General features: G+C 47.3%; 8 protein-coding genes across 8 annotated transcripts; 4 read left to right on the forward strand and 4 right to left on the reverse strand.

Moving 5' to 3' along the window:
• Nucleotides 1–1192: 1192 nt before the first annotated feature.
• I302_107357 (uncharacterized protein) lies at nucleotides 1193–1969 on the reverse strand (the record flags this gene model as incomplete). The annotated part of the gene is made up of 1 exon (XM_019193512.1): nucleotides 1193–1969. The coding sequence occupies one exon, from the start codon at nucleotides 1967–1969 to the stop codon at nucleotides 1193–1195; it is 777 nt and encodes a 258-aa protein (XP_019044989.1).
• A 1546-nt stretch (nucleotides 1970–3515) lies between these two features.
• Nucleotides 3516–5537, reverse strand: I302_107358 (uncharacterized protein; the record flags this gene model as incomplete). Its single annotated transcript, XM_019193511.1, has 4 exons — nucleotides 3516–3667; nucleotides 3843–4110; nucleotides 4221–4852; nucleotides 5015–5537. The coding sequence occupies 4 exons, from the start codon at nucleotides 5535–5537 to the stop codon at nucleotides 3516–3518; spliced, it is 1575 nt and encodes a 524-aa protein (XP_019044988.1).
• A 1592-nt stretch (nucleotides 5538–7129) lies between these two features.
• On the reverse strand, nucleotides 7130–7832 carry I302_107359 (uncharacterized protein; the record flags this gene model as incomplete). Its single annotated transcript, XM_019193510.1, has 3 exons — nucleotides 7130–7150; nucleotides 7246–7359; nucleotides 7587–7832. 3 exons carry the CDS (start codon nucleotides 7830–7832, stop codon nucleotides 7130–7132), a joined length of 381 nt encoding a protein of 126 aa, XP_019044987.1.
• A 621-nt stretch (nucleotides 7833–8453) lies between these two features.
• Nucleotides 8454–9381, reverse strand: I302_107360 (uncharacterized protein; the record flags this gene model as incomplete). Its single annotated transcript, XM_019193509.1, has 4 exons — nucleotides 8454–8692; nucleotides 8823–9018; nucleotides 9091–9161; nucleotides 9255–9381. The coding sequence occupies 4 exons, from the start codon at nucleotides 9379–9381 to the stop codon at nucleotides 8454–8456; spliced, it is 633 nt and encodes a 210-aa protein (XP_019044986.1).
• A 414-nt stretch (nucleotides 9382–9795) lies between these two features.
• Nucleotides 9796–12617, forward strand: I302_107361 (uridine kinase; the record flags this gene model as incomplete). The annotated part of the gene is made up of 14 exons (XM_019193508.2): nucleotides 9796–9972; nucleotides 10043–10175; nucleotides 10245–10282; nucleotides 10341–10376; nucleotides 10435–10462; nucleotides 10519–10567; nucleotides 10640–10703; nucleotides 10766–10852; nucleotides 10938–11003; nucleotides 11068–11286; nucleotides 11378–11548; nucleotides 11678–11906; nucleotides 12029–12460; nucleotides 12580–12617. 14 exons carry the CDS (start codon nucleotides 9796–9798, stop codon nucleotides 12615–12617), a joined length of 1767 nt encoding a protein of 588 aa, XP_019044985.2.
• A 551-nt stretch (nucleotides 12618–13168) lies between these two features.
• Nucleotides 13169–14285, forward strand: I302_107362 (uncharacterized protein; the record flags this gene model as incomplete). Its single annotated transcript, XM_019193507.1, has 3 exons — nucleotides 13169–13276; nucleotides 13401–13551; nucleotides 13654–14285. 3 exons carry the CDS (start codon nucleotides 13169–13171, stop codon nucleotides 14283–14285), a joined length of 891 nt encoding a protein of 296 aa, XP_019044984.1.
• A 474-nt stretch (nucleotides 14286–14759) lies between these two features.
• Nucleotides 14760–16862, forward strand: I302_107363 (arginase; the record flags this gene model as incomplete). Its single annotated transcript, XM_019193506.1, has 9 exons — nucleotides 14760–14930; nucleotides 15025–15044; nucleotides 15182–15539; nucleotides 15811–15867; nucleotides 15929–16077; nucleotides 16194–16399; nucleotides 16506–16547; nucleotides 16604–16662; nucleotides 16764–16862. The coding sequence occupies 9 exons, from the start codon at nucleotides 14760–14762 to the stop codon at nucleotides 16860–16862; spliced, it is 1161 nt and encodes a 386-aa protein (XP_019044983.1).
• A 435-nt stretch (nucleotides 16863–17297) lies between these two features.
• Nucleotides 17298–19119, forward strand: I302_107364 (uncharacterized protein; the record flags this gene model as incomplete). The annotated part of the gene is made up of 6 exons (XM_019193505.2): nucleotides 17298–17693; nucleotides 17872–18110; nucleotides 18344–18428; nucleotides 18499–18615; nucleotides 18706–18974; nucleotides 19080–19119. The coding sequence occupies 6 exons, from the start codon at nucleotides 17298–17300 to the stop codon at nucleotides 19117–19119; spliced, it is 1146 nt and encodes a 381-aa protein (XP_019044982.2).
• Between the last annotated feature and the right edge of the window lie 205 nt (nucleotides 19120–19324).

Genomic DNA, 19324 nt, shown 5'->3' on the forward strand with positions numbered 1-19324 from the left:
CTCTTTCACCTCATTATCAGGTAGAGTCAATTTCGTGATATGGCTTTTAGGGCGGCGTCGTGGTTGTTTATCCAGCATATTGGACATTTTGCTCATCTCCTCATCGGTGGGGTTGTAGGTCCGTAGATTGTTTTGAGTCCAATTGATCATGGGCCATTGGGCTTCGACCGAATATCCAGTTTCAGAGAAAGGATTCATGGGGACGAGGACGACCTTGTCACTGAAAGATACTTGCGCTGCCCTCCAGAGCGAGTACTTTGTATATCCATGTATGTTTTTTCCCAGCACTGCTGAAGTGATCGGATGGTCGGCTGTCTCGTAGGGGTCAATACAGACGGTCGGGGGTAGCTCGGTGGCTGGGGAGATACGGGAAAGCGTGCAAGTGGCATCTACGGAAAAACACGTTGTGCGATCAGCGTGGAGAGTAGGAAATTGCGAGGTCATTTGCAGTCGTGCGGCTCGGTATGTGGTGATACTGGATGGGCTCAAAATGTACACGAAAGACAAAGAAGAAAGAGAAAGAGAAAAGCAAGGAGATTCATCGTTTGGTCTCTTCTACCGGTGTATATATATGTGATGTACGGTATATCCTGCTGAACTGCAGTGTGGCAAAGGATCAAGGGAGAAGGGGCGTTTCAGTCGTCTTAGATCCTTTGTAGACGATGACGCGATGACGGTTTGGACGCGATCCTTTGCGAAGAAAGAGGGCCCGAGTTCATGATCACACATGGGATTCGAGGGGAGTGGCAAAGAGACGTATGTACCAGCTTACAGATCATCGTTTTATTAGATTGCGCAGTCTATATGAGGTTGTAACATCAGAGAGATCGCTGCATCGGTACGGTACATAGGAATCAGGAGAAATACATCATAGTCGGAGGGAAATCGTGCGTTGCGTTGATCGAATCAGGTCTCAGATAATTTCGGATGATCGGAGCGTTGTGTAGAAAAACATAATCAACCCTATTCATTATGAAGATGATTCATACTGAAAAAATGTCATGATTTCACTTGAACGTGTCGAATTGTACGGACCACGAGCTAAGTGTACTCTAGCTTCATTCCCCCGAAACGGTCAAGGAAGGTATCAATGCTCAGATCGATCTTTCTCCCCTCGATGAACAAACCTATCCCACATGTGGCTTGCACGTTCTCTGATGCTCTTGGTACTCCCTGTTTTACGCTGATCCCTCTATTCATTCGGTGTATCCTCTACGGAACCTTGTGAGCCAGAATGCAGACCCAATGTCTCCGATCCCCCGTACCAGGTCATATCATCGTCACGCATTAGTCCATACGGTCGATAACCGTAAGAAGTGACTTTCCCTTTGAATACCTGTTGACGCTTCTCTGCATTGATGTCGACGTCCTCATCCAGGAGGAGGAAGTTCGACTGTCTGGCACCGCTGAACCAGTTTTCCTGCCGAGAGAGCGAGGGATCTAAAGGAACGAGTAAAGTGAATCCTGGTCTCACGACCGCTCGGACATCCTTTGTATACTTTCGGTTGAGCGTCAGAGTGGTATCATGAGATTGAGGATTCGTTCGCTCACGGAGGGGGTCCCGCCTTTGTTCGTCTTTGATGAACTCTGACATTCGTTTTGACTGTTCGGCCGACGGGTAATAAGGCTTAGTGACCCGATTACTGTAGTCCATCATTTGCCATTTTGATCCAACTTCGACATCGCCATCGCCAGAAGGGGCACTAGGAACAAACATGGTCTTTGCTGGTCCTCCCAATAATAGCGAAACCTCATTTCCTCGATAGAGATGATAAGTCATCGAGGGACTTAGATTGTCTCCCAGAGCGAAGAGGGGGATTGGGACGTGACCAGGGTCTCCCTCCGAAACTGGCTGGAGAGTGACGCATTGCGAAGGTCCGGGATCATCCACCAGAGAGACTTGGAAGGTGCCGCGAATCCAGGGATCCCCGAACGGTCTACAAGTGATCTCTGGTAATTTTAAAGTCATACTGCTTGTGGATTGACTGGTAAAAGGCTGTTTCAGGATGTCTTGAATGATTTGCAGACAGGAAGAAAGGCGAGGGAGAGATCTGTTCGTTTTCTCTTATTTTGCCTTCTACTTTATAGTCTGATTGGCGGCCGTTCTCGCCAATACATACCAGTATGAACTGCTTCAGGCATACCGTTTCCTTTGAGAAGCAGCTCCACAGCATCGAAGCCCTTCTGGGGACCTTTGCGAACGACGAACAAAGTAGCAGTCAGGATGTTGTAAGTGCACGGGATAAGGGAGGTGCAGTGCAGGGGCAGCGAGGATGATAGGAAGGCTCTCGTTCGCACCTGTTTGAGACGTGTGTGAAAATTGTCGTCCTTTGATTTATGACGTCTCTCACTTCTATTGTTACTGATCGGAACTACTCTATGATTTCATACAGAGCATTGGCTCCAATGTCCATTCTCCCATGACGATGACGCCGACTAGCCAGCCCGCTGCGAGTCAGGGGGCTAGACCGACTGAGGATATCAGGCCCTTCTATCCTTGCTGCAATTGGTGCAATGAGGTTTACAGAACAAGAGTGGCATAAATCAGCTGAGTCGGTATATGTCAAGTGTTGAGAGCGTTGGACTAAAGCAAGCTCTCGGAGGGGATTGTACCACTGCGTATCTGAACTCTACCCAGCTATACATATTTTGAGGCAATTGGATCGTTGTCAGATCTCAAACTCCTCCAAGCGAGCTCTTTTCATTTGATCTGACGCCCATCACTCGTATACGCTGATTAAGCAAGGATGCCGATTATCTCATCCGTTCGTTCGATGCTTGCCGTGTTCGCTTGATTGAGTATTGGCTTGTTTGTACGATATAGGATTACCCCCATACAACACGATGTGACCTGAGTCGAAGGTATCGGATGACCCAGAAGGCTTAGCTTCAAAATTGTTTACTGTTTGAATTGCCATTGTGTAATAAGTAGTGATCTCGAGCAGGCTTCATGATGAGCCGGGAATGGAAATTGTCCCCTATCCACACAAAAACGGTCAAATGTCTTAATCCTTCTAATTTGAGTTGTGGACTGCCGTAAGGCGAGAGTCTGGGTTGCGCATCGATGATGAACAACGAGACTAGTGTCACTATACTCGCCATTTAAGCCTGGATCTACCTCGCCCACGTGAATGTGAGCAGCATTTTCTGGATCATGCCCTCAACAGCTTCCTGCATGAAGGCAGTGTGTAACGCTCAAATCCCGGGTGCGGTATGAAAACTCAGTTGTCACGGATACGATGCCTATCGTGTCAGGTCACTCTGTATCACTCACCGCCTCTTGCTTTTCACCATTGGGGTCGATATAGAAAAACTATCAATCTGCAGGCTAAGGTGACTGGTGTGGGTCGTTTTCCACGAATCAGTAACGCGTGCAAACGTCTGCAAATGATTATATACATATAATTCCATTAAAGAAGATATGACTCTCAATCCTTCTGGCACGTCCTTCAATTACACACACTCTTACAATCCCTACGTGTTCATCTTTTCTCACTGCTATACCCCTCACTCCTTCACTTGTACTTCTCCATAAACTCATTATGGAACTTCTCAAACCTCCCCACGAACTCTTTAGTCTCGGGACAAAGGGCGGTAACTCGAATGTGGTATGTACCGGGTTCTTGACCGAATCCTGATCCCGCTACCGCGCAGATACCAGTTGCGTCTGCGGTCAGAGCAAGATTAGCATTACTCGAATAAGGGAATGGTCAATCCCAGGAGCAGAATCAAGAGCAAAATGGGATGATCGTAAAATGTCTTGGCCTGTGGTCCCAAGAAGAAAAGCATATGGAGGTTGTCATGAGATTAGAAGGTGGAAGTTGCAAAAAGTCACCACTCACCCAATAAATCCAAAGCATACATCACATCCGCCTCTTTCCCTCTCTTCTTAGCCTCCTCAATCGCCTTCTGAGGCATCTGAATCTTGGGGAACAAATACATAGCTCCCTCGGCGGGGTTACAAGATACTCCCGGAAGGTTGTTGAAATGCTCTGCCATGAGGTACGAACGTTCTTTGAGGTTGTTATGGATCAGGGAGGTTTCTTCTTTCCATAGAGGGTAGGATTCCGAGTTCTTAGGTGGAGGGGAGACCATGAGATCTACACCGATCTGTAAGTTGGAGGAATTAGCATTGATCACTGAAAGGACGATATGGACATCAACCGGTTTGAGTGAGACACGTAGAATTTGTATATGTAAGTGGGACATGAAATACCCACCTGACCTGATACAGGCGGACACAGCGTTACACTAGCCATCTTATAAACCTGTTCCATAACCTGCCCATCAATATTCACACACTCGAAATAACCACCCCTCCTTCCGCATTCCCCAGAGACACCCTTCGAGATCGAATGGAACGAGACCAGTTCGACAGAGTTGGCAATATGTTCAGGCATGGATCTGAGCACCTTCTTGAAGGAGATGAAAGGTCGATGAGATGGGTCGTAGATGTTGGTCTGGTATACCTCGTCCGCAAGAAGTACGATTCCCTCTTCATAGCAGAGATGAACAACAGCTTCCATAGCTTCTTTCGAGAGACAAGCACCAGTTGGATTACCTGGGTTTATAATTACCAGTGCCTTTACGGGAGTACCCTTCGACTTGGCTTCTGAGACTGCTGAGAGTAAAGTGTCGTGGTCCATTGACCAGTCTCGTTCTTCGGAGAGGTAGTATGGTAATGGTTCGGCATTGAGGTAGGCCAGGGTAGCGGTGTAAAGGGGATATTGGGGGATGGGGATCATACAGCCGTCGCCTTTTTGTAAAGCGATGGAAAGGATGGAGGAAACACCGGCGGAAGCTCCAGCAGTGAGGTAGATGGATTCGGGGTCGGCGGGGTAACCATCTCGTTCTGTATACCAAAAAAGACACCGATGTCAGCTACCATCACAAATCACAATCGATCACTGGATTTTAATGCAGAGTGATGCTTATATGGTATGAGAGATAGCCAGGCGTCGTGGTGCAAGATGTTATACGAATCTGATCAAGCCAGAGACGAAATACCACTCACCTTCGATAAACTTCGCAACCCTCTTCCTAATAGCCAACACACCCTTAGAATGCGTATAAGCCCCCACACTCCCAATCTCGCCATACAGACTCTTCGCTCGCTCAATAACATCCTTAGGATATATCTTCTCCGCCAACTCTCGGTGCTGCTCGAATAAATCGGGATACTCCAATAACGAGATGATCTGTCTCCAGTATGTCAGGGGTTTCTGGTTCAATCCTTTTTGTTGGGGATTACCGATATTGGCAGTTACGACGTGTTTGAACGGTAAGCCGTGATCGAGCGTCTCGACGTTGGTGGTGTTTGATCCGCTCGATGGACCGGGGGAGGCGAGTTGTTGGGTGTATTTGTCTGCTTTGAGGGCGAGTTCTCCACGGACGGCATAGTGTACATCGAGGATTGAGGGGTTGATAGATTTCAGGTTGAGCGCTGGACCACGGGGTGTCATTGTGCTGTGTATTGATCGCTTGGTGGTTAGTCGAGTGACTGGTCTGGAGAGTCCACGGACGAGGGTGGGTGACATTGTGAGGATCGATAGATAGATGCGAGTGATTCAAGGTATTGAGGGGGAAGGTTGAGGAAAAAATCAACGTCGAGGGAATGATCGGCGAGCGTGTGGTAGTTGCCCGATGGAAGGGAGGTCGATCGAGTCGAGTCGAGTAAAGTGAAGATATATGTAAGAAGTCGGGTGGAGGAGAGTGGGGCCAAGGATGGGAAATGCTTATCAGCACAAGTGCACAAACAGACGATGTCAAAGATAAGGAATCAAGGATGATAGTAGTTGTCCAAGTAAACGGGGCTAGGATCATTTCATGTGTGTGTAACCGACTCAAACTCACCAAAATTCAAGTGCTAATTAGATCTCGGTTAATCGTAATCGTAATCAACGCACGGTGCTCCGCCTGACTGACTCGTTTAGGCTGATTAGGAATAAAACGTATATGTGTCGCTATTCGGCTAAGACCGTTTTGGAATTCGATTAGCTTCTGATTACAAGGTGAGTTGTAGCTAGGAGGATATGGGTGAAGTATCTGGTGTCAAGAAGATGTAGGGTAGAGGTATAACAATCACTGATAGATATACAACGATAAGCAAGTGTGAGTCGATAAAAGCTACTAGTAATAACGAGAAGAACAAAACAAAGGTTAAGATGAGGAATGTCACAAGATACAGAGTGAGTACTCGTACCATGGCATGATTACCGGATTTGACCGGTTCAAGGGACCGAGCCTGCCGAGAGAATGGGAGAAAGTGTTACTCACCTGAGTCACTCAGGAATGGAAGATGATTTGAACTGTAGTGTAGTCGATGTGGGAATAAGGATGGAGGAAAGAGCTATGGGATACAGGATAACCTTATATACACCCGTATCTCAGCAGCATCTCCCGACTCGACTGCCAAGTGTACTATGTCGTCAGGTGGTCCTTAATAGCCATAAAAGCGAGTCAACCCGATAAGAGTACCCATCCATCCTTTGAGGGTTGTTCTATACACACACCGCAACAACAGAAGACCCGTTTGAAGCTCAGACTGGAAGGTGTAAGATCTCAAAACCCTTTCATCCCTGGGTACGTATCATCATCATGGCTTATCACGATAAGGATACTGGCGGGCAGACTCCGCACTGCGTGTCGATGGTATCAGGCTTGAGCGGCATTGGTGCGTCGGACACATACCGCGCACCATCGAGCCATTTTTTCCAACATGACTACACTTAGCTTGTTATCTTAGAACATTTGTGGGTTGTAGCAGGAATAGCGTATCATGATACATGTAAGATAAGCGTAAAGTCATGATTGCGCCGAGGCAAAGCAAGGAATGGAAATGGGGTTGTGGGATAGTCTCTTTTATTCGGTGTATCGGAACTCAGAGGATGAGTGACCCTACTTATCGTTATCGGAAAAGATTGGGGGTTGTGACTCCACATATGAGAAGAGGCCAGTGACAGTCATGATACGAGATGACATCTTGACAATGATTATACAGTACATACAACTGAGCTCAGACGACAACACAACTCCACTTCTTCCCTTTCCTCAACTGTAAAACTGGTATGACCTTTTCGTATGGTATCATCCCATCTTGACGAACTATATGCACCGTGATTCTAAAGGATTAATTCCACTCGCCTCGATCCTGACACATCGATGCACATCAGCGAACGCGTCTCCTGCCATCCCTTGAACCGTATAGGTCCGTATGATTTGACTGCGAATCCCACGCAAACTCACCATCATCCGTTGATCGTTATTCTGCGTACTGGCTTTACTCCTATTCTCAGCGGCCAACTTCGCAGATAATTGACCTGCCTTCGGATTTGACGCGTTGACGCCTTTGCTCTGGGACTGTATGGTGCAGTTATCAGCTCTGAACTATGTGATGGAATGACAGGGGACAACGAATATAACCGATCAGTCACATAACATGTCTGAACCTAAACGATCGTACACCCTCTTGACCTCTGTCATCTATCTAAGTAGAGATAACACTCCGTCCGTAGCTCGACCATACACCAACGATACCTTCTTTCCCAGATCCTCGTTCGATGAATGGAGATGAATCCCAAACTCACAGCCTTAGCCCTCTCCTCAGCAGCTTTCAAAGCCCTCTCCCTCGGATCCCCTCCTCCCACTTCTGCTCCCGGTGACCCACCTATACTCCCTCCCAATGTCCTCGGTGGATCGTTATTGGTCTTGCCTCTTGTAGACAGCTGCTGCTGCTGAGGGGTCGGACGTGACGCAGGGGCCGAACCGAGCTTCTGTCCTTGGCCATGCTTGTGAGATGGTTGAGAGGAAGGGTCGGAGAAGCAGTTTCCCATTGTGCGTTTGTGCGTCGAGTTGGTATCAGAGATGTGAAGGGCGAGGTTGAAATGGAGGGTATTCGTGAGGACGATGAGTGTATGACGATAGTTGTTACGAAGAGGACCGACGGGATGTAAACAAAGGATTTTGGGATTCCTGGGAATTGTCGATGATAGCAGTGTAAATGCTGTGCCGGGCGGCGATCGTGCTTCTGACCGTTATATGATCAATGCGATATAGACCGAGGATGGAAGAGCTGCTACTGCGAAGATGGAGCATACGAGTTCATCGTTGGTAGTGACATAGCCCATTGCCATCTCACACTTGCCAAGACAAACATCAGTAGCTGCGGTCATATTACGTAATTGGAAGACATCATGGGTATTATGGAAAATTCGATACGATACATGATCATGGACTGAGATGTGAATTGTAAAATACTAAATACTATAATACGATATTATCCTTGATAAGTAGATGCAAACGTATTGGACATAACTGGTGAAACCACTATCATCCATCTCTTCGTCGCCTCCCTGATATTCCAAACTGCCTCTCAGCAATCTGCTTACTAGTTCTTCTCTTCTACTAATCTGCCTATCACTTCTCTTCAATTCATCCATTCCTCCTCAGTGCACCTACGCCTCCTCGCTCACCTTCTCCCAATCAGTCCCACTCCCTTGACTTGCGCTAGCGCTCGTTGGACTGGGAGCCTCTCCACCGACGGGCGAAGCGTCATCTATATCCGATACGGAAGCCTGAGGAGGAGCGGGGATGGCGGTTGATCCCGATGCGGATCCTGCGGCGGCAGCGCCTGAGAGGGAGGTGAGTTCGATGAGGAGGGCCCAGACTGGTGGGGGGACTACTCTTTGGTAGACTGTGTGTAGAAAGATGATTAGCGTTCGTACATGATATCAGGGAGGGGAGCAAGATGAAGATCGAAGATAAAGTACGAGTTGCGGGAAGTTATCTTTGTTTTTGACTGGAAGAGGGAAGGTACGACTTACTACCTAAGAGTTCTAAAGGTTGAGGGTAAACTCTCAAAGCTCTGTAGAAGTGCGAAGCGGATTTGACGTGGTACTCTGGTCCCATCGTAGCTGTCTTTTCACCCTCGGCAACTTGTTCTTGGAAGTAGGCTTCCTGTTGTTCTGGCGAGGTAGGGGGAGCTTCAAGTTGGATTTGAACGAGGGCTTCACGGAGTAACTATTCGAGTATGAAATGATATCAGCTTGACTGTCCTCACAGTGGATCCAGCCGGATCTGAGTCGGACTCACCTTGGAATTCCTCTCTTTCTCAGCTTTCGACTGAGCTTCAGCAGCCACAGCCAATTTCTTGTGTTGCTTTTCTAGAAACATAGCACACCATGTATCAGTAAGACCAACGCTCCTTCTTTCAAGCCCTCAAGCTTGAATGCTTGTGTTCAGATGGATATACCCACTCAATCCCTTTCTGAATTCCGAAGAATGTCTCCTCATATAATCAAAGTAGACTGCATATCCCAAGAACCCGGTGACTGCTACTGCCGCTGTGGCTCCTGCGATTCGGATGGGTGTTGATGCTGACATTGTTGTAGTATACCAGGGTTCAAGATGATGTATTAAGGTAGTATGATTTGATGGTGATGCTTCGAATGCTATGTATGATGTATAATTCTGACCAACTTTTGCTCGTCGATGAACAATAGAATCAAGCGGTGACGGAATGGTCCCCTGCTGTGACAAGTTGAAAATGAAATAATACCGTATGTGGCATCCTATTCCTCAACTAGCTGTTCACGTGGTCTACACATGATATCGGTTATACCCGTTTTGTTCGGTTGAGAGATTGATCCGGTTATCAGTGCGAGTGAGTTGGTGTGTGTGACGAAGCAAGATTCAGATGATAAGTTTGAGCTAGAAGCACATACTCCTCCTATTTACCTTTGTATCAGATTCACCTATCCCACTGACCAACTCATCAGCTGAATTGACCATCTCACAATGTCAGATAATCAACTATACGAACATGCATCAAGACCAACATTACAGCCCAGGAAATCATCCAGGAGCAAAAATATGGTCATGGCCTCTCATGGCAGAGCACCGTGGTACGGTCCAGATGGGAAGAACGTAGAGGCTTATGTGGTTGGTATAGCAGGTGGGAGTGCTTCGGGCAAGGTGAGTCAGGTCTGCAGCCGGCGTGTGATTTGACAGAACAAGCTGATGATATCGATATTCATCCAATCAGACCTCCGTAGCTCGAGCTATCCTCTCTGCACTCAACTATGTACCCACCGTCCTGATCTTATCACAAGATGCGTTCTACTGTGCTCATACGCCTGAAGAGGTTGAGTTGGCATTTAACAATGATTTGGATCTGGGTGAGTCAGCTCTGTCCTCTTTGTCAAATTCCGAGATACACTGGAAAAGCTGAATTGTTCGATTTGCAGACCACCCGAATTCCATAGATACCCCTCTTTTCGTCAAGGTGCGTGTCAGCTAGGTCTTCAGAGTCGAGTGTGGATATCTCTGATCGCGATATGCAGTGCCTACTGGATCTTAAACAAGGTAAAGCTACCGAGGTAAGCTTTGAAGAAGCATACTTCGCAAAGATGAAAGAAGCTGATTTAACATCTGTAGATACCAGTCTACTCATTTGTGCATCATCGTATGTCATATCTTTTTCTCATCCTTTACCATCCTTATTGCTGAGATGCCACACAGAGCGGATGCCAGAGAAGAAGTACATATACGGAGCGAGTGTTATCATCGTGTAAGCTGTCCTCATCATTCTGGCTTAGGTGAAGATCAGCATGAGCTTATACCACTCCCTGCATGCCTGTAGGGAAGGTATAATGGCATTGCAGTCGCCCGAACTGAGAGCATTGTACGATCTCAAGGTGTTTGTTGTGAGTTGAAGACTGATATACAGATTCGACGAGAGAATTCAGTTTACCTTTCGCTCATGCAGAATTGCGATTCCGACTTGATGTTGGCAAGACGTATAAAGCGGGATGTAAAAGAGCGGGGGAGGGATGTAGATGGGATATTGGATCAGGTGTGTGACTCCGGACTCATCCAGCTGACATAAGCTTTGCGATACGAAGTAAGGTTTGACAGCTGATTATCTGTTCTGACGATAGTATTTACGCTTCGTCAAAAACAGTTACGATAACTTTGTTCAGCCCTCTTCTCGTTATGCGGATATAGTGAGTTGCCTATTGCTTCTAAAACTTACAGAGCTTCAGCTGACCCTGCTTGCCCTATTGTCAGATTGTCCCAGGATCATCCAACCAGCTAGCTATAGAGCTCCTCGTAACTCACGTGAAAAGACAGCTCGACACCCGTTCATTGCGATTCAGAAGGATGTTAGCTGAAGCTGGAGACGAACGATCGAAAGCTAGATCCAGGGCCTCGACCCTTGTAGATGGTCAGAATGACATTGACGGTGAAGATAATGTAGTCTTATTGGAACAGACTAATCAACTTCTCGTGAGCTATTATCTCCCCACCTATCATAGAACAGCTAGATTGTAAACGTAAAAAGTCTGTCAGCTGATATATCGCTTGATGGATGATCTAGGGTATCATGACGATCCTGAGAGATCGAACGACAGATAGAGGAGAATTCATATTTCACGCGGATAGATTATCGACGATAGTGGTTGAGAAGGCTTTGACGTTGATACCATGCGAACCTAAGACTGTTAGAACACCTTTGGGCATAGATTATCAAGGGTTGGCAAGGGATGACGTGAGTGTTCTGCCACCTCACAGCTCTGGCTCTTGAGATATCCCTTCGGCATCAATACTCGATTCTCGTGCAATCGTGGTTGACTTGGAGAATTGGAGACTTACTAACTTCTCGCTCTTCGTGTTCCAGCGCCTAGTGGGAATATCAATCTTACGTTCCGGCGGACCGTTCTCCCATGGTCTCAGACGAGTGATCCGAGACGTACCTATAGGAGCGATGTTGATTCAATCTGATCCGAAGACTGGTGAACCTTTATTGTTGAAAAGCGATCTACCCAGTTCGATCAAATCTAGAGATACAAGTGGTGATGTGAAGGTTTTGTTGTTGGATAGTCAGATGGGTACTGGGGCCGCTGCGAGTGAGTACGACGGTCTCGTTCACCTATGTCCCGCTTGTCCAACGCTCCCATTCCATGCTAGGCCTCCATCTCGTATGACTCTCTCCGCGAATAGACTAGATACTAATGATCCGACTCTCCAGTGATGGCAATTAGAGTACTACTAGACCACGGTATACAACCCCCCAACATCATTTTCCTAACCTACATAATCACCCAACCTGCCATCCATTCAGTACACCGTGCATTCCCCGAAGTACAAATCGTGACTGCCTCCATCGACCCGGAATTATCCGAGATGCACATTCCCTACAATGCCAATTCCCTGTCATTGGGAGAAGGCGCAGTAGGAGTTGGAGAAGCTGATTTCGCCACGAGAACCGTCTCGCCAGTGGATGATCTTCACTTGCATGAGGTGGGGGAGAAACCTGATCCTAGGGATGCGTTGAAGACTGAGAAGGAGCTATCGTCGAATAAATTCAAGGTGCCTGTAAAAGAGACGGAGAGGTTGAAATTCTCTAGAGAGCATAAGAGTCAAAGTATTGGGGAGAAGAGAGCTTGGGTTATTTCGCCTGGTGAGTGAACGTGTTTCTCTTCTCACCTCACTAGAATGAAGAGCGTCAATGTCCCCATCGCGAGGACAAGTACGAAGAGTGAGGGGAGAGCGTGCGCTGATTGCTTGTTTTTGATCCAGGTATGGGTCATATTGGAGATAGATATTATATATCATAGAGACAGATCGATTTCATGAATTTCAGAGCGGGACAACTTTGAGTATCGCTATTGAAATACATCCGTATTTGAGACTGCAATCGTTGAACTGCATTTGCATGGTTTACTCGTGAGATCGTATCATCCACTAAGCTTTCTTTACCATATTCATGCCTTGTTATAGCGCCTTCGACTTTTACATATGAAACGACGCATCATGCATTAGAACCACACGTATCTTCGCACTATATGTACCTGCCCTCCGTCTGCAAGGTCCCCATTCATGTCACAACAATAAACTGGGTGGACAACCTCCACACTCATCCTCCACCTCTCCACATCGTATGACTAATCAGATTAAACGCTGGTGATTCATGCAAGAACAAATATAACGTTTGGCTCCTTGGAGTACCGGGTCTCTCGCCATCTCTATCACCCTTTGGTGAAATCGAATCGCACAAGATGCATAGGTATATAAAGGAAGGTAGAGGCTTACGAGATGAATATGCATATAATCACACGCAGGTATATATATCTTATAGCCAAACCAAGTAGCCAGATAAGTTATAAAGATGAAAGTATTCATAACTGGAGCTACGGGATTCATAGGATCCTACGTCGTAAAGGAACTACAAGAACATGGACATGAAGTGTTGGGACTGGCCAGATCGGATTCTTCAGTGAGTATTTTCTCTCTGTCCTGTCAAATACCCGCTCGATCTGTCCTTCACACTTCATTGCAAATATCACCCGAGATCGCACGTGAAGCAGAGTGGACCGCTGAGCTATAATCCACCGACTCAGACTGAGAAGCTGGCTCAACAAGGAGTCAAGCCCGTTCGAGGATCGCTGGAGGATCTGGATGTATTGCATCAAGCGGCGAGAGAGGCGGACGGGGTGATTCATCTGGGTTATGTCCATGATTTTGGGGATAAAGAACAAAAGTTCCTCAAGAGTGAGTCAACCCAGCCCAAATCAAGAATCATATCATATACATCCTGCCACCTGTCAAGCTTGACAATGATTCTGATGGGTATCGTATTGTATTTTGGTCTAGTCGACGAAAATGCCATCCGTGCCATGTGCACCGCCCTGGAAGATTCCAACAAACCATTCATAGGTACCTCCGGACTCCTAGGTTTACCTGTCCCCTCTACCGAACACGACAAAGCGCAGAACGGTCTTCGACAACCCGCTGAGGACCTGGTCCATTCCTTCGCATCTAGGGGAGTCAGATCGGTGGTGGTAAGGGCAAGTCCGATTGTCCATGGAAGGGGGGATCATATGTTCCTCCCTTTTCTCATCTCCAATGCCAGAGCCAAAGGATATGCAGGGTATATGAATGAGGGAACGAACGAATGGACAGGTGTTCACGTACAAGACTTGGCTGTCTTATATCGATTAGCTTTGGAGAAAGAGGAGGTGAAGGGAGGAAGCACTTTACATGCTGTTGATAAAGGCGATGAACGTATCAGTATGAGGCAATTAGCTGAGACTATTGGTAGCAAATTGAAGGTGGAAGTGAGAAAGTTGGATGAAGGGGAGGAAGCGAGGGGTTATTTTGAATGGATGTATTGGTTTATGAGGTGGGATTCGAAGCCTTCGACGAGGATTACGAGGGAATTGACGGGGTGGGAATCTTTGGAGCGGACGCTAAAGGAGGATTTGGAGAGTGGGGTTTACTTTTAGTTTTGGCCGCCTTTTTTCTTACTCAGTCATGTGATGTTTTGAGTAGAGTAGGTATTGATCATGCAAGACTGACTACTCGTATGTCTATGATCACGTATCATCCTCGTAATAGGACCAGGCTCGTACACGGATTATGCATAACGAATGTCATCTTGCCACCTGCTTGTTGTCGTTCGAGGTCGATGTCGTAAATAGCCGTAGCCGCATTTGATCGCTTATTCCAGCTTTTACCGGATAAACATTTTAAACGCTCGAGATGTTCATGTTGCTTCTCCTTTCTCCTTGTGTACCGTACCCCACTCGCAACTCGGACATCAGACTCTACGGCCCTTACTTTGACCATAAAATATATACCTCCTTGCTCTTTCACAGCCAAGTGCAAGAGCGAATCAAAAGATTCGTAGCCTTACCACCTTTTCTTTACCAGATCCTCCTCCACTTTCTATCCCCAGAAAACGATATACGATATCCATAATGTCCCTCTTACCTCGACTCTCATCATCGCTCAAACCGTCGTTCGCTAATCCCATCAAGAGGATAGGAGGCCTGCGTGCGTACCATATCCATGCTACACCTTCAGCTGAGAAGGGGAGGACGGAACCGCAGTATAAATATAAGTTTTTGGAGGGGAAACCTACGGTGGGGGTGAGTGGACTCATTTCTCAAGAGGAGGGCATTGAGATGCGAGGGATGGTCTAGATGCAGTAGATAAATTGCTGACCAGCTGCTACTCTCGTAGATCGTGGGATGTCCTTTCAGGTGAGCTATTCATCCGATTTCATCCCATGTCTATCCTCGATTAGACTTCTCATAATATAACCATCCCCAATCCACTATCCTTGAATCAGCCCTATATCGTGAAACAAACCTCGAAGCTAATTGTCTAACCTCCACAGCGGCGGGCAAGGGCGTACAGGCGTTGACCTCGCCCCTAACAAACTAATCTCCGCCGGCCTGGTCGACCAGCTCTCCTCGCTAGGCTGGGAAGTCCACTACAACTCTCAAGAGAAATTTATCGATATACCTTACAACCCCATCCCCGCTTCGTCCCCCTCTGCTCCAGAGACCGGAACGGAAGTAGTATCCGATTCGAAAGATAAGGAGAAGAAGATACAGAGGTTGCCTGATGAGGATATTGGGAAGATGAAGAAGCCTAGGTTGGTTTCTGAGGTGAATCATATTGTCTCGAAGGAGGTTGAGGGGATTGCGAAGAGGGGGTGGTTGCCTTTGACTTTGGGTGGGGATCATAGTTTGGTGAGTGCCGCATATTTTAGCTCATAAGGCTCTCTCGATATTGGGGGTTTGAGATCCGCGCACGGACGAGATCGATTGGATTATGGTTGGTTCGGACCCTTTGGGTTAGAAGAGCTAGATAAAACGGTCAGGATTAAGCGGTCAGCACCATGATGGAAGGATAGAACGAGTGAAGATCTTGTGTCTAGATCGTCTTCTTCTATTAATATCAGTCGCTGGTATTCTTGACTTAAACAATCAGTTTACTGATACACCTTCACTCGTTTGATAGGCACTCGGGACAGTATCGGGAACCAAAGCCAAATACCCAGATGCATGTCTGATATGGGTGAGCTATGCAATGTGTGGTCAACTCGGTCTTAGCTCACTGCTCTTCTTCCATACTACAGGTCGACGCCCATGCAGATATCAACACACCCGAGACCACTGATTCTGGTAACCTCCATGGCTGTCCTGTATCCTTCCTACTTGGATTGGAAGGGACGGACGTAGAACCATTCAATAAATGGTTGAAACCTTGCTTGAAGCCTGAAGAGATGTAAGTTGACCTATCCGTTGCGCTCTCTAGTTGCGTCAGGCTTTACATCTCGTAGCTGTCCTCATGAGCTATAATGAGAGGGGGAACCGGAGCTAATGCTTGTGGTGTCACAACAGCGTCTACATAGGTCTCCGGGATGTCGATGGTCCCGAGAAAGAAATACTGAAGAAACACGGTATCAAAGCTTTTTCAATGCACCATGTCGATAAGTACGGTATTGGCAAGGTAGTAGAGATGGCTCTGGACCATGTCAACCCGGATAGATCTAAGCCTATTCACTTGAGTTATGATGTGGATGCTTTGGATCCTATGGTTGCGCCGAGTGAGTGGATATGCGTTTCGATTTGTCAAGCGAAGGTCATGATTCATACATGCTTCCTCTTCTCCGGTATGAGAAAATGCTGATAATCCTACTTTGCGTTGTATAGGTACCGGTACACCTGTCAGAGGAGGTTTGACATTTAGAGAGGGTAAGTCTGCTGCAGCATACATGTATGATTGGACATCTAGCTGAAACAACGAACAGGTCACTATATAACGGAAGCTTTGGCAGAGACTGGTTGTCTGGTATCTGTCGATATCATGGTGAGTGATCATTCATACCGTCTAAGGTGCACATGAAGACCGAAGTCTCTTCTCCCATACTAAGTCAGAAAGAAGCTGATATTCTGATTTGTAATTCATAGGAGGTCAATCCGTCGCTGCTTGATCCTGGCTCAGTCGAGAAGACTGTAGCAGCTGGATGCTCGCTAGCTCGAGCTTCGTTGGGAGAGACATTGCTATGAGGAGCAGCGTAGGCGAACTAACTTCGAAAACTGGGGAGGTAATCGCACTAAGGGTGAGGAGTGCTTGATGTGAAGGATTATCTTTGTGCAGGATAGATAATGGTGGAAGTCAAGAGGATTGTCATGAAGTCGAATCGCCAATCAATATCACACAATGCATAGCATAGCATCACTTGACTTTGTGATTTCCTAACTCATACCGTGCATGCAAACTTATCGCACCTACTTGATCTTCATCTATCCGCTCCTGCTGAATCTGCCCAGTGCAGCTTGAGATGAGCCTGTAATCTGATGGTTCCGTCGGAACGATCGAACAAACAATCGTGTTGAAAAGTTCAGTTGTTTCGCAAGTCGTCACCAAATCGAGCTATATTTATTCGTGAATCCACTCAATCTCAGCTTGTCTACCTACCCCTCCCTTACAGCCTACTCAAAATGGTCCTCCTCCGCTCATCCCTCCCGAGATCTCTGCGTTCTACCCTTTCCTCCCCCTTCCACCCGATCCAATCCCGGTTCAAATCCACCTCACCAACAATCTCCCCTCTCTACCCCACCTCATCATCCTACAACTACTCCCTAGGCCTATCCTACGCCTCCAAGTACTCTCCACCCTTCATACCCCCCAACCAAAAGATCCCCCCTTATGGCTTTATGAGCCGGGACAAGGACGATGGAATAACCAAATGGGTGAATGAAATGATGGATTTTCCTGCTGGACGGGGGGAATTGACCTCGGGTCAGGATGGGGGTTGGACGGAGGAGGTGCGGAAGGGGGTGAGGAGGTGGGGGGCGGGGGAGGATTTCTTTGGGATTCAGAGGGTTGGGAATGATGTGCGTCATTCATCTCTCGCCTTGTCCCTCCTCTCCCTCTGTTTGGCGTTTAACAGTTATGTTATAACTTCGGCTTGGTCTTCGATTTTCTTTACTTTATCTTCCTGATTTCTATTCTATCGATCATACCCACGCTCAAGCCATATACACCGGGTCTAATGCTAACCCACCCCTCCAGCTCCACCTCTCCCTCTCAGACGGCGTGGGCGGATGGACCGACCGAGTAGACCCCTCCCTCTTCTCCCAGGCGCTGTGCTACCACTATTCCACGATTGCGAGCCAGTTCAACTCGTCTGATCCGGTCGAGATACTGGATAAGGCGTATAGGCAATTGCTGGATGATCAGAGGGTGATTGCGGGGGGAGCTACGTTGGTAGGTGTTAGGTTGGGTGAGGAGGGCGATGCGAGTTTTGTTAAGTGAGTGTTGGGCTGGGTACTTCAATATCAACATCAAGAGTGAGGTGAAGATGGAATTGAGTGTGATCATGAGCGATGAGTGGAGGATAGTCTGAAGGGATGTCGCACATCGCATCGTCGGTGACGGGTGGTGTACGATATCAATGACAAGTATCAGAGCACCGGATGTAACCTAGTGAAGGAAAGTGCAACGAGGGTATGTCTACTAATCAGTGATATCTCGTATTCAACAGTCTAGGTGACTCGGGCTATGCGATCATGAGGAACGACCAAATCAAATACATCTCGAAACCCCAAACCCACTTCTTCAACTGTCCTGTGAGTTTAGTTTGACCAATACATGACATTATGTCGGTTAGGCCTGGCTCATTATCCCCCTGTGACTTAGCTACAACTATCAAAAATCCCCAAAGACATGAGACAAGCAGGTATAATACATGATCAACCGTCTATGGCTGATCTGCAGAATTTCGAGCTTGAAACGGGCGACGTGGTGATACTTTTTGTAAGTCGTACTATTTAGCTCAGCATCTCATCTCATAGCACCAAATATCCTATTAGACCTCAGCTAACTCTATCAACCCCGCACCCACAGACAGACGGCCTCTCAGATAACCTCCCAACCACACACCTCCCCCTCCTATCCTCCTCCCTCACCCAGCTACTCAACTCCCCCCTAAACTCCCACCTGACCCTGTCCGAGCGAGACGCAGAGTTCGCGAGGCTGTTCTCGGATATTCTAGTGGGGTATGGACGGATGGCGATGGCTCGTACGGGCGATGAGAAGGGGTGGAAGACGCCTTTCGAAATTGAGGCTACGAGGGAGGTGCCTCAGAATGGATGGAGGGGGGGCAAGGTGGATGAGTGAGTATATGATCTATCTCCGAGTCATGTTGTCCTGGCTTTGGCTTTGGCTTTGGCTTTTACTTCGAATGGGATGGAAGGCTGATTGTCGTATTGTATGTTCAGCATCACGGTCATGACTGCCGTAGTATCTGAGAGTGATTGATCTTGTCTCGTACGGTCTGACACGGAATACGTATCTGGGGTAGAGGAGGACGATGATGATCTATTCTCATGTCAGAAGTTATACATAACCTACGGAATAGATGTTAGAATAGATTGGTAGAGTGGACTACGCATACGCATTTACCTCTAGAATCTCTGTGTACAATGTATATCTAGTGAAGATCACGTTCAAACATAATCTCAAC

The sequence above is a fragment of the Kwoniella bestiolae genome, chromosome 6 (assembly GCF_000512585.2).
Source record: "Kwoniella bestiolae CBS 10118 chromosome 6, complete sequence".
In the NCBI taxonomy this organism is placed as follows: Eukaryota; Fungi; Basidiomycota; class Tremellomycetes; order Tremellales; family Cryptococcaceae; genus Kwoniella; species Kwoniella bestiolae.